This window comes from Onychomys torridus, chromosome 6 (genome assembly GCF_903995425.1).
Source record: "Onychomys torridus chromosome 6, mOncTor1.1, whole genome shotgun sequence".
In the NCBI taxonomy this organism is placed as follows: domain Eukaryota; kingdom Metazoa; phylum Chordata; class Mammalia; order Rodentia; family Cricetidae; genus Onychomys; species Onychomys torridus.
The window spans coordinates 134,026,157-134,040,602 of NC_050448.1; the positions used below are offsets into that span (position 1 = coordinate 134,026,157).

A 14,446-nucleotide genomic window follows, 5' to 3' on the forward strand; every position below is an offset into this window, starting at 1 on the left:
AAGGTTGTATCTGCCTTAGTCTTGTCCATGGGTGTCATGGGAAACTCACTGCATACTGTAGACTAAAATGGAGCTAGACAGATGTGCAGGAGAGCCAACAACCGTGTGTGTTCCACAGAACACACCTAATTACCCTCAGCCCACATTCTATTTGGGAGACATAGCATGTTTTCAGGGGATCCAGGCTCATGTTACAAGCCAGGGCAGAGTGCCTCTCCCTTGCTAAGGAAAAAAGTTGTGTAAGTAATCTTGAATGTAGAAAATCCACCAAAGTCCTGGTTGGTCAAGAAGCTGCACCCATGAGTGGAAAGTGGGTGCATGACTGACTGGTGTGTGAACATTTGGTTAAGCCATGGAGAAAAGTATTTGTGCCACAGGGCTTTTGCTGGCCCCTTAGTGCTGCTTGTCTTTGTACTGATGGGCCTATCTTAACTGACTGGACTTTATTATTTTCCTAACTTGTTACTTTTTACAGACCTAGTATTCCAGTAAATCTGGTGGGTGGGTTGCAATTTCATGGATCAGTCAGACATGTTATGACTAAATTCACTAATGGCTCAGGTGGCAGTCTGATACCAACATGAATTCTGATCTGATTAGGTCATATTCTTGCTCTCCACAAGAATTCATTCATTGGAATAGCCATTCTCAATCTTCCTGTCAATGAGAAGCAGAAAATGATGATGGACAACTCAAATCCTGTGGAAAGAAGGGTTGAGAAGAATGCTGTTTTCCAAACTTTTACACTGAGGTGGGCACACTTGGCAGGTTTTATGACTAAAAATTAAGCGTTTCTGAGTTTCTCCATCTAATCGTTTGGGAAATTTGGAATTATTTCTCTTGATATTTGAATAGATAATCGAAAGTCCTTCATCATTTTCTGTCCTCTATCCTCTCTCTCTCTTTACCTCACACATGGTAAGTAGCTCAACCCCACTTTTAAAGAGAGAGTAGCAGCAGTGCTTTGCATGCACTCCTCTCTGAAAATAAGTCAGTGGAGGTTCACAGTCCTGATCCAGGGTGTTCTCTGTGGGGCTGGGGAGCCCAGGCAGCATTTACTACAAGTCTAAGGGTCAGGCACACTTCTATGGGCTTCAAGTCAGCAGGACATGTGTTGCCTGGTGGAGTCACCTTAATAAAGTGTTTATGACAAAGTACTGTATGCCTGGTGAGATATTTTGAAAATTGTCCCTTTATAGTTATCTGGTAGAACTCACAGATTTTTAGCTACTAATTGTCAGTGTTTGTCCTTTCCATCTCTAATGTCTCCAGCCTACTCCACATCACCCTATTGATCCATGTCTATAAGCAGCTTCCTCAGCAGGAAGATCCAGGACCCACCAAGAGGTAGAGATTTCATGGAGCCACCAAGAACTTACTCCTTTGTGTTATAGATTTTTCTTTTTCTTTCTTTCCCTTTTAACACTTTTAGCTTCTATGTTTGCTGTTAACATGAACCAGATTCTAGTTTCAGGTTGCAAGTTAGTTCCTTAAAAATAAAAATACCCCCAAATCAATGAATTACTGGCTCAGAGGAACCCCTCCCCCAACCACAAGTGAGTCCACTGAGTTAACCTAAAACACCTAGAATATATCCACATTTTCCCCAAGAGGTCAGAAGTCCCTTTTTTCTTTCCTCATTACTGAGCCTCACAGAAGGAAGTGTCAAAGCAAGGCCCCTGACAATGCTGTCCATCAAGGAAGGGTCACCACCTCTCAGCTGATGGCCTCAGGACCACCTGATGCTCCTACAAAAGAAAGCACCTGGAGAGCCCTGCATCTGGCTGCCTCCTGCTTTCAGGTAGAAGGCCTTGCAGCCCTTATGTGTGTTTTCTGGATGTTTCAAGCTGCCATACTATGTTCTGAGCTTGGTTGGTTTCTCTTAACTAATACTGTGCCTAGAACATCTGCTACGGTGATGTGCCATGAGCTTTTGAAACAGAAAATTAGGGTTTGAAAGACACTTATCAGTAGATGCTCTCAATGTGTGAAAATGCACTTAAAAGCTGCTTCTGTGCAATGTGCCAAAAAGGCCAATCTCAAATCAGTAGGTAAGTGTCAAAGCCATAAAACCATGGTATCGTGTCATCCTGACATAAATCAACACAAAAACTAGTGCACCGCCTGTAAATGAAGTGGCATTTGTCTGCAAGTGACAAATTCTATGCCAAAAACACCACTGTACTTCTAATAAGTGGCACTCTTTTTAATAGATCCTACAAAAATACAATATTTTCAATGTCCTCATAAAACATAAACTTACAAATATTATCCTCAGAGCTCTGGTAACATCCACATGTGATTGCATTGTGAAATTTCAAACACTAGCATGTGAGATAAATTTGTTATATAAAAAATGATGTAGGTATATGAGGGAATGTGTACAACTAATTATGGAAAGTCAACCTGAAATTTCAAATTAATATTTTAATCAAATTAATGACTACTATAAAAAGAAATACTTTAAAGGATTATAAAACATATTTTGAATTTTCACAAAGGGAAACACAATGTAAAAGTACATTAGGCTTTTTTTCACTCTCTGGTATGATTGCATTCATGTTTATGTTTCTTGAAACTTTTTTTGGAGAAAAAAAATTTGTCTATTTCTGTCCATAAAAAAAAAACAAAAACAAAACAGGCATTAAGATTAATGATACTAGTAGACCACAGCTCTGAGAAATTATATCTGTAGTTTCATATTTCAATACCAAAGTTTTGAAATCACCCACCATAGCTTTCTAACAAGTCTCTCTCTATAATAAATGTTTCAGTTCCCCAAATTCATTGAAAATGATTTAAAACTAGCAAATTAAATAAAGCAACACATGGATAAGTTCCACATTTACAGTAAGGAAATCACAGGGGCCACAGTTTATAGTCAACATAACCCCGAGGAAACAGAACATTAAAGCATTAGGCCTTCCCTGCCATCCCTCACTCACTGCTTCTGGTTGTGGTGAGGATCCTGGTCCGCTGCAGCCTGTGGTCTGTCTCTAAAGTCTGCTTGTGTCCTTTTAATTAGCTAAAGGCATTGAACAGATTTACTTTCTCCAATTTTTACTCAGGTCCCAGAGATTAATGGATATTTTACGAACTATTTTACTCTGCATGGGAATTTAGCAAATGGCTGTGGAACCAAATATAAATACTTTATACTTTATGTACAGATGCTTCCATAAGGCGTAATCATGTAATTTTTATTGAAAAAGATTCAATATAGTAAAGTCTTATTTTAAGATATATTTTCTTTCTCAATCCAAGATGTTTACGAAAATATCGTTTTTTCTATATTCTTTTTTGTATATATGCCAACATATACCTTGTGCTAGAAATACTTTATGGGGATTACAACTCTTTATATACAACTTTTGAGGCAGTATTTCTGATGGAGAGCAGAATTTGTAAAGAGCTTGTGTGTGCTTCCGTGCTCCGAAATGATAGGAAATCCACTTTTAGAAGACAACTTAATTGATTAAAAAACAAAAACAGAAACAAAACTGCACCAATGCACAGCCAGAGGCTGCCGCTGGAACTGATACAGAACCGCGCATGAACGCCATGTTTATAGGTAACACTGTTCAGGGTAGTCAAGGCTAACGTACAATATTATACACCTGGCACTGATGTTTGCCATTGGTCCAGCAACTGGCAAAATTTGTTTCTATGTATAAATTTACTTTGAACATTAGCTCTGGCCTGACGTATCTTCACTGTTTATAAAAACATTTAGACAGTGAGCTCACGTTGAATGACTAGGTCTACTGTGTTCTGGAAGCTCTTCAGTAGTAAGACAGCCTTTTCATGTTCCATATGCACAAAACTGTGTCCATTTGCCTGAAAACACACAAATGAAACAGGTCAGTCAGTGCCAACAGTTCATCCCCTCGGCACCACTGTAATCACAGGGCTCAAAGGAGCACAGCACAATACGATTTTAAGATTCAGAGTGAAATGGCTTTGACAAGTATTTATCAAACACCCAGTATTTCCTTGCTTATGTACAATCATAATGTCCTACTCAGCAGGATCAGTCAGATGTACTTAGACACGGTAGTTCGGTTTTGCCATGTTGTTCCAGTTTTGTTTGTATTTTCCTGTGCTAGGGATATAACTCAGGTCCTGGTATATGCTGAGCAAGCACTCTGCAACAGAGCCACATGCCAGCCCCATGGTTCCCATTTGTTTGTACACGTCCCCAGTTGAGGTGGCACTTAGTTGACATAATTAGTGACACACTCACCAGCATACTTTTAAAAAATTATTTTTATTTTCACTGATGTGTCTTGGTGAATGCTTGCTATGTATGTAGGAGCTATGTATGTAGGCCAGAAGAGGGCATTGTATCTCCTGGAAATGGAGTTACAGGTAGCTGTGAGCTGTTTAGCATAGGTACTAGGAACCAAACTCAGGTTCTCTGTAAGAGCAGCAAGGCTCTTAACCACTGAGCCATCTCTCCAGCTCCATGTTAGATACTGTGATCATGCCAAATGTGAGTGGACACTTACGGTACTGTTTAATCCCATTTTGATACACTGGAAAATAGTTGATTTATATATTCTCTCAATTAAAAAACTACTAGTAAATGGCAGAGTTTCCATTATCTACACACTGGTTCTTCACCTAGTTCAAAGAATCAATGTCTTGAGAATAAAACCCAGTGACATTAGTCACGGAGAAAGCCTGCAGTCTTCTAGCTAAGGGTCATTAGGGCAAGACATTAAAATTCATTTAGAACATAATTAGCCTGTTGAAATTTCAGAACCCAGCTGGCTACTGGTTGATATTTATGTCACAAAATGTACATTTTTCTCTGTAATGAGTGCTCATGGTACTTGGTTTTCTTTACATTAAACAGCAAATTGTCTTACTGGGATTATTTTTACTTAATTTGTGGAAAGGTAGGTCTATATACCTCTGAAGACTAAATTAAAACACAAGATTATTGAAATTTGGAATAAGTTTCTGCCACCCAGTAATTGGCAGTTACATAATAACTATTCCCTTGCAGGGTGAGATGCACTGGTTTTGGAAAAAGAATCAGTTAACTGGACTGCTTTGCAATGTACAAGCACTAGAACCAGGTAACATTCCATGTGTGTGTGCGTGCGTGTGCGTGCCCGTGGATGCCCAGAGAATGGTATGTACTTTCCTCAATAGCTTTCTACCTAATTTTTTGTGACAAGGTTACTCATTGAACCTGATGCTCACCAATTCAGCAAGACCAGCTGCCCAGCAAACCTTATGGATCCTGTTGTCTCTTGTCTCTCCAGTGTTAGGATTACATGATGCTGTGCCCAGCTTTTCTGTGGGTGCTGAGGATCTGAATTCAGGTCCTTGTGCTTGCACAGTAAACACTCTGCCTGTTGAACTACCTCCCTAGCTTGACGTCTCCAATTTTCATGGACTCATACTTCATCTGGGGGTACTTACTCTTTTTATGGTTTTAATATTTTAATTAACCATTAACTTAAAAGTTAAAGTGTTTTTGTCTTCATCTCTTTCAAATTTCAAACAGCATTTCACCTTGACAATATTACACACCTTTATAACTTAGATGATGACTTTTCTCCCTCATTTCTTTAATTAAAAAAGTCTATTGTAAGCTGACCAACCAGGGCATTGTGGGAGGCACTAGAAATAAGACCTAAGATAATAGAACTGGGAGGCTGATGGGGAGTGAACAGAAGCTACAGGGAAGGGCTTCAGTTAAGGAAGGGTAGTTAGTGTAGAAAGCCTTTTCTTCAAAGGGAAAAGAGGTAGCTTAATGTGTTAAGCATTTATTTTAAATTTAAACACATTCTTTGAAAATTCCATGTGTATAATGTGTCTTGAACATATTCACCTCATTCCCTTCTTATCCCCCTTGCAACTTCCTCTGGAACATGCCCTCTTCCCACCTCCACCCCCATTATGTGAATTCAATCAGAACTGTTTGAAAAGGTAAACAGAGACAAGATAGATAGGTAGACATTGAGAGCTGGGCACATGGGGATAGGGAGGTAGTTAACAGAGACATAGATACATGGATCCCACTAGAGACAAGCAGGGATTTACCCCATAGTAGTTAGCATTCTACTTCGGCACAGTTTGACTTTGACACAGATTTTCTGGATGTTGTAAGGTGGTAATTCTTCTTTTAGGTTTCTCAAATGTTATTTATTTATTTTGAGACAATGTCTAACTATACAGCCCAGGGAAGTTTTAAATTTATTTTCCACCTCCTATAAATACATGGGATTAGAGGTATATGCCACTAAACAGTTGTGTAGCTTGATCTGCTTTAAGGGGTCCCCTGGCAGTGGGATAAGGATCCATCCCTGGTGCATTAGCTGGCTTTTTGGAGCCCAGCACCTATGGTGGAACACCTAGCACAGCCTTGAGGCAGGGGGAGGGGCTTGGACCTGCCTCAACTGACGTCAGGCTCTACTGACTCCTCCTTGCCTTGGAGGAGATGAGAATGGGAGGAGGGTTGGGAGGGGGAAAGGCCTGGGAAGTGGGAGGGAAGGGAAGGGAGGGGGATCTGTGGTTGATAAGTAAAACAAATAGAAAATTTCTTAATAGAAAAAGAGAAAAAAAGGAATTATTTTTAAAATAGTAATTGAGCTGTTCATTTTTCTGTAAAAGTCCATTCTAAATTTGTTACATTCTTATTGTCATAAATCTACAATAAATTATATACTTGTGGAAGTGAGCTTTCTCTTTCCACCATGTGAGTCTTGGGATCAAACACAGGTCATCAGGCTTGGCAGCAAGCACCTTTACCTGCTATGTCATCTTAATGGCCCTGAGCATTTTTTTGATGTGGAATATACTGCAAGGCCTGATTCTGTGGGAGGTGGTGGCAGAAGAGAATATGGAGAAACAAGCTGAATGCCTGCAGAAGTCAGAAGCTCTGTCCCAGAGAACCATTTCCTCATTCTCAGGACAGAAGAGCCCAGAGTAACTTACTCCATTTCTGTGATCACAAGCATTAGATACCTGCTTTCATCTTGGGTAGTTCAGACAGGGACTCATAGGGTCACTGAGTTTAAAATTTTTATGATTAATAGAGATGAAAAAAACCCTAGTCTACAACCATCAGGGCTGTAGTTGCTTTGTATGGGCATCAGAGAGTCTGCAGAGAGGAAGGCAGCTTTATGGTGGTGTCAACTGCAGAACACAAATTCAAAGAAGTTTTGAAAGTAAATGCAGAGAAAGCATTTACACATATGATATTTGAATATGCACACAATATAAATGCAAATAATAACATGGATTTATGCTAAATCAGGCAACATTTGAAGTGTCACATTTAGCGTGTGTATGTTTTATATAAACATCAGATTCATGTAAAATGTGTGTAATTTTGAGGAAATTGCAAGTTAATGAAAAATGAGAAACAAATGAGATACTTATTAAGTTCCAGTGAAGTTAATAGGCAAACAGTCTTGGGAGTGACATTCAGACTGTCAAAATGTGATGCTTTGAAGATATGTAATTAATAAGTTTCCAGCAGAAGCTGATTTGAAAATATGGAAGGCAATTCCAGTGTAGTCTTTATGTTGCTCTCAAAAGATAGTCTGCCTAATTTAAATCAATATCACCTCTCCTGTGCTGCAAAATGCTTTTTATTTCCCCTTGTCATGATTTAGACACAAAAATACCTGGAGTTAATAAAAGTAATATCTGCAGACCAATCACAATTGAGGATATAGTGCATTAATTCACTGTAAAACACACATGGTTTCTCATCCCCCTTTTCCTTTCTCCTTGGCTTGTCTTTGGCTTCCTTGTGGTAAAATCTTTGTTAAATGCATGAGTTATAGATGTTTGTCTGCAGAAACTTTCCAGAGTTCAGGAATTCTGCTGTATTCTTACTCAAAACTCCAAACCTTCATACTGGTGCTGAAGAAGGTTTGCTGCACAGGGCAAGGACAGTGGATCCTCTCACACATTAAAAGGGAAATCAGATTAGAGATTTGACATGTGCTTTTGGTTAATTCAAACACATCTTGAGGGGAAAACCCTTATAGAGCCAGGGCACACATATTTGTATATCAGTATCTTGCAAATTTGAATGCCTACAACTCTTAAGATAAAGACTTAAAACCACAGTCAGTGAGCTCCAGCTGTGAGGGCAATCCTTATGGGACTCAGCTCTGACAGCCAGGCATCCTGGGAAATAGTCCATTACAGATAATGATTGTGCTTTGTACTAACTTCCTAGAATTAATTCCCATTTCAGAATTGCCTTTTTTTTTTTAATCTTTTCTATTTATTCTTTTTTTCTTTATTCTCCCCATTCTTCCTTTTTGTTTGGAGACACAGTATGCATAGGCCAGGTTGGCTTTGAACTCAACTCATCTCCCTGTCTCCACCCACTTCTTGTTAGGATTACAGGTATGATCCATGCCTGACGCCATTTTAGAATTTTCATTTGGTAGAGTACTCTCATTAAATGTTGGGCTATATTTAGTACTGAATGCACTATATAATCAATATCACATTGCCTCCAACTGAATGTACCATATAATCAATACCATATTGACTGAATATACTATATAGTCAATACCATGGAGAATGCAATTGAAGACACTATATAATCAATACCATGGTACTCTAACTAAATACATTATATAATCAATACCGTGGTGACTGCAATTGAATACACTATATAATCAATATCATGCTGACTCTGACAAACTATTAAACATTTTCTACCAAAAACCTCAACCACAGACTTTCATTTCTGAAACTGTTCATGCAAAACATTGTTCTTTGTGAGAGAACTTGACTTCATAGCAGCTTTTACTGTTATTAAAATTGGTCACAGACTACCTACTGGGAAGCACAGGCTTGGTAAACTCTCAGGTTCTTAAGAAGCTTTGTGCATTGTGAATTCCTGAAAACAGGAAGGGCTTAAGGTGGCTTTGCAACTTGCTTGATCAAAGAACTCATTTAGCAAAGATATTTTAAAAGAACCACCAGAAAGCTACTAGCTTAATGCTATTTGACTTTTGTGTACTGAATGAACCTTTGAATACTGTTTCTTCTGTTTTTTAAAATGAAAATTCCACTTTCTCCCTGCACAGGAAGCTGTGACACTTTGCTTCTGGCAATGTGCTTAGGCCTCAAGGCTTTCCTCGGGGTGTCCTGGAAGGTTAGGTAAGAAATGAGTCCTTTGTGAAATAAATCCTCACTGACATGGGACTCAATGTGGGGGCTTTGCTATATTAGCTATTGATTCTTGGAAACAATTTTTTTTAATTTTATAGTTTTATTAATGATAACAGAGGCTCCTGAATAAACAAGCTTTACTTGAGATGATTCTGTTACCTAATCATAGCCATGAGTCATTAAAGAGCCACAAAACCTATCCCAACAAGGACAATCTGCCTGTTTAGGGGTTGTCAGCACTGTGGATCTGTTTAGCCAGATCTAGTCACTCACAGACATTCTGCCAGACTTCTGCAGAATCCATGGTTACTCTGCCACTCTGCTCTGAAGCTGTATGTTACTATGTCCCATCTAGTTCAGCTTGTCTCCATGTTTGAGTCCTTCAAGTCCATGGGGAGCGTTCAATGCCTTAAGGGTTTCTTTCTTCACATCTCAAACTAGGAGCCCAGAGTCTCTCTAGCTTTCCCTTCATCACACCCTGTATCTACTCTGGTGTAAGCTTCTACCCTGTTCCTATGTCTTTCCCACAGGGGCTCCTCTTCCTGCACTCCCTCTTCCCTGGCTCACTCTCTTTCCCTGTGTGAAGCTGGGTTGAACTCTGTCACTGGGAAGAAGATCCTTTTCTCTTCTTTACACATCTTGTGGTCCCCAAGATCTCCAGTGCCCCTGTCATGCTCTTTACTGGCTCAGTGAGGTAAAAAGAGGAGGGCCACCATCTGGGCTTTTATTTTGCCTGTGAGTGACCATTATCTATTCTTCCTTTCAAGAAGCAGCCTGTTCTCAGTCACTTCATGTTCTTAATCCTGTTATAGCCCCTATGAATACACCACAGAACTAAGTTCTTAGCATTTCAAGGCACCTGTACAACTTGTCTTCTTAGTCACAAGCTCCTTAGATGACATGTGACTTCACTATCATTTTAATATTGGGACTACACTTTGGATATGAAGTATCCCCTAAATGCTGGAGGAATGTTTGGAATTTGGTTGGCAGCTGATAGGGAATGATGAAGTCCTGAGGGTTCTGACCTAATCAGTGGTTATTTTCTGGACAGTGTGATATTTTGGTGGAACTCGTGGAGACTAAAAGATTGGAGCTGGTTGGAAGAAGTCAGCCACTGTCAGAAGTGAGTGTGTTTTTGACATCTTATTCCCGACTCCTTCTTCTCATCTCTCTAAGCCTCCTGTTGGACATGCATTGAGTCACCCTACTCCACTGTGTGTCCCCCACCACGATACTTTGTCACAGAATGTGTCAGAAGTTAAGGAGCCTTGGACAGGAGCCTCTGAAACTTGAACAAAACAAGCCCTTCATCTCTCAGGTGTTCTGTCACAGCAATGGCTGAGAAGCACCTAACACCAGCCATGCATGAGACACTAGTAGGGATGTAGGGCCAAGGGACTGGTGGTTACAGAATAGGATGATGAAGTAATAGGTCTGGTGCAGCTCAAATGGTGACAGCAATATGAAGCACTAAACATCACCCCAATGACACCTGCAAACAGACCAAGAGTTTGCTGGTAGACATAGTGATTGACAGCTATGTTTTAAACTTCTATGTGAATTCAATCACAGTGTTAAAGATTAGTACAAGGGCTAGAGAGATGGCTTAGTGGTTAAGAGCATTTGTTATGACTCATGTAGAGGAACTGGGTTCAGTTCCCATACAGTGGCTCATGACCATCTGTAATTCTAGTTCCAGGGGCTCCAATGCCTGCTTCTGACTTCCATGGGCATCAGGCATGTGCACGATACACATACATACATGTAGGTAAAACACTCATACATATAAAACTAACTAACTAACTAAATAAATAAATAAATAAATTAGCAAAAAGAAGAGAAATACACAGTTTATATTATTGTTACCTTAACTATGTTACTTTGGTCTCTTAGAAATATAGTCTTGAACTAGGAATTGAGGCTATCTTGGTCTACATATACAGGGAGGGAGGGAAGGAGGGAGGGAAGGAGGGAGGGAGGGAGGGAGGGAGGGAGGGAGGAAGGAAGGAAGGAAGGAAGGAAGGAAGGAAGGAAGGAAGGAAGGAAAGAAGAAAGAAAGAGAAAAGAAACACAGACTTGGACTAGGAGTACATATTACTAATTCTAAAGCCCTAGGTGATTATTAGGTATAAGAAACTGCAATTATCTTTAATAGGGCAACACATTGATATGCCTCATGTTGGAAAAAATCATCAGGTTTAGTAACTGGTAAAATATAGATGCTATTGGTGAATTCTCTATAAGTTATGTACTTTCTCTTCTGTTGCCCACATTAGGACTGTATAAATGGGGATGGGGACAGAGCAGCACACCACACACTCATGGTTTAGGCTGTGACTATGAATTCTATTGCTCACTAACAAGTATAATTCCCCCCAATCTACTCATCTTTTCAACAAAGCAACTTTAGTCAGTGGCTATCTCTCTGTGCATAGCTACATTTAGAACTGCGGTGCATGTAATGAATTTGATTAAATTTTTTTTTTTTTTCTGGTAGAAAGAACATTAGAAAGAAGAAAGAACAGTAGATGTTAAAATAACAAAACTTCCATTTGGATAATGGTTATGGATCAGCAAATACACAGGGATCAATCTATTTTTTTTTTTTTTGTAATGATTCATGTAATTTCAGTTTTTTATCTTTCCTTCTATAAATTATTCCAGGTAAGTTTAAAGCAAAATAGCACAAGTTATTTTAATACATTCATCCATTGTAATGTATCTACATGGGGAAAACATGGTAAAATACAGAAAAGTCAGGCAAATGTGTTTACATAAGCACCACCCCTTCAAGCACACATCCACATGTAATTCAAACTGTATGCTCATCATTTCAGAGTAGCAGAAGGGAGTGGTGGGTAGAGTCATGCAGAGCTGGGAGGTGGCTCAGATGGTAAAGAGCCTATAACATCAGCACAGGAACCTGAGTTTGGATCCCAGGCAACCATGTGGAAGCCAGGGTAGCACATGTCTGTAACCCTAGTTCTGGTGGAGAAGCGTGAAGACACAAAAATTCTTGGTGCTCACTGGCCAGTCAGTCTAGCCAGCTGGTGAGCTCAAGCTCAATGAGAGATTTCATCTTAAAAACTAGGGTGGAGAATGGTATACAAAGATGCTTGATGTTGCTCCTTGGCCTTTTGCTCATGGCCAACATGTATACACATACACACATTACAAACATACATGTAGGCCACATGTTACATGTTACACGCATGTATCATAATACACATCACACATGTTACATACACATACATAGGTCACATGTTACACATATGCATCACACCACACACGTATGTTACATACATACACACATGTGTTACACACACACACACACATAAAATAGAGTCACAGAAAAGGAGAAATGGAGCAGATCTGATGAATTATGGTTTAGAGGGCTGGGAATAGCATCTCTTTGCTTTCTTGTGTCTCCTTTGTTCTTTGCTGCCAAATCCAGTAACCTCAGCGCTCAGGATGGCTCTTTGTCACACTTTTCTTTGGTTTATTTATATAAACCATATATATCGGGATTTTTATTGTTATTAAGCTTTGGAAATATATTTGTCCAAGTAGCAAGTAGAACACTGATTTTGTGACTGATAGCCATTTCCAAGCATTCTTGAGTATTCAAAAGTATGAAAACAAATCAAGAACACAGCTTACTTTCTCACTTATGACACTGACAACCACAAAGAATTAGTTCCATTTTTCTTCCACAGAATGTAATTGACCACTTTTGATTTTTAATCACTATGAGCAAAGCTGTAAGGTTTATGTGTTTTTCTTCTTTTTCTGACAGTGGACTGTGAAATGAATTTTAAGCCACATCTCTGATGTAATTTGTGGAGAGGACAAACTTAGCATGCTCTGCCTCTTACTGACTCAAAATTCCTTCCCTCTTATTCTAGGAGCCCACTCTGTGTGCTTGGCTGCCAGTGTACAAATCTCAGGATTTGAAATGCCACACATTTTTCCTCTTGCCCCACATGCAGCCTTGGAGACCTTCACAGGAAAGAGCATATGCTCCTCTTAGGAGACAGGAGTGTCTTGTTTTCCACCTGAGGAGGTGGTTCTTCCTTTTTGAATCTGAGCAGAAGACAAGTCCTTTCTCTGACTCCAGCATGGGTAGAGGGGAACCTGGCACCTCATCTGAAGCTGCAAAATGTGAATGTACCCAGCCTGCCATTTTTAACAACTCAGACACCAGAAATTAATTGGATACACTTTTTTTTTCTTCTTCCAAATTCTGAGATTCCTTTGAAGTTCAGTGTGGGGAGAGGAGGGGAGCAAGACAGTGACACAGAACTGATGACAGCTTCCTTTCTCACGTGCCTTGCCTTCTCAGTGTACCCAAGTCTAGCACTAGCAATTTCAGGGAATTCCATCACTTATATAATGGGGAATTTCTGCTAAATCATCTAATCTTGAGTACATTGGCAGTCCTTAAAGGTCTTTCTCACAGTGTAGGAGATAATTAAACACCTCTTACAGGGGAGTTAAATTTGGGGAGGAGGAAAAGAAAATCAAGTCGACAAGGCTAAACCAAGCATATGTTTAACTGTTTAATACAGTGGCTCTTTTCTGATTGTACATACAGAGTGAAGTTTGAGAAAACCTTTTTCTACATGACATTTAAAAAGCTTAACTTGTGTTCCAGACAGGAGAACAGAGAGATACAACTGTCTGTTATAGCCTTCAAATGGAAATGTGTTTACTCTTTTGAACTCATAGAAAGTCATACTGATGCCTATCAGAGGCAACTGTGCTTCCTTTAGTTTATAGCCACACAGGGTCATGTGTTTACATGTGTACACATTTTTGTATCATCATGTAATTCCATTTACCCAACAATAATGTGCAGGATGCTGCCATGTACTGGGAGCTTGTAAGATATTCAGTGAAAAGTTTTTTTGTTTGGGATTTGAGGTGGATGCTGAGGTGGACTGTCCTTTTGAGCAAGAGGCTTGCTAAAAGGGCTAATAAGGCCTTAGACAGCAGCATGATGGGGTTCTGAGTAGAGTTTCAGGCCCACATGGTAGAGTGAGGGACCATTCTTACACATTTTAGAAGAAGGAGAGTTTCTCTAGCAGGTGACTTATGGCAAGTCCACAGTACATGCTTATAGTGAAGCTATCTCTGATTCCTGGTAGGCATGAGGCAGATGAAGGATTCTGTTAGCCTGGGGCCTGTATGTAGAATCAACTATGGGGGCTTTGATTCTAGGAACCAAATTACTTTTGTTTCATGAATTGTTATTATTCAACTAAAATGGAAGAGCTTTACAAAA

At 39.6% G+C, this 14,446-nt stretch overlaps 1 protein-coding gene and 1 long non-coding RNA gene across 10 annotated transcripts in view; one reads left to right on the forward strand and one right to left on the reverse strand.

The window, feature by feature from the left end:
• Positions 1 to 2,185: 2,185 nt before the first annotated feature.
• Positions 2,186 to 14,446, reverse strand: part of Lrrc7 (leucine rich repeat containing 7) — a 357,320-nt gene continuing 345,059 nt past the window's right edge. For all 9 annotated transcript variants that reach the window (XM_036190947.1, XM_036190946.1, XM_036190949.1 and 6 more), the window contains one exon: positions 2,186 to 3,837. In XM_036190947.1, coding sequence (XP_036046840.1) covers positions 3,730 to 3,837 — 108 coding nt within the window. In that variant the 3' untranslated portion in view covers positions 2,186 to 3,729. The remainder of the gene's footprint in view (positions 3,838 to 14,446) is intronic.
• On the forward strand, positions 9,096 to 13,506 carry LOC118585937. Its single transcript, XR_004945254.1, has 3 exons — positions 9,096 to 9,147; positions 10,214 to 10,285; positions 13,068 to 13,506. It is a non-coding gene; the product is annotated as an uncharacterized LOC118585937 (long non-coding RNA).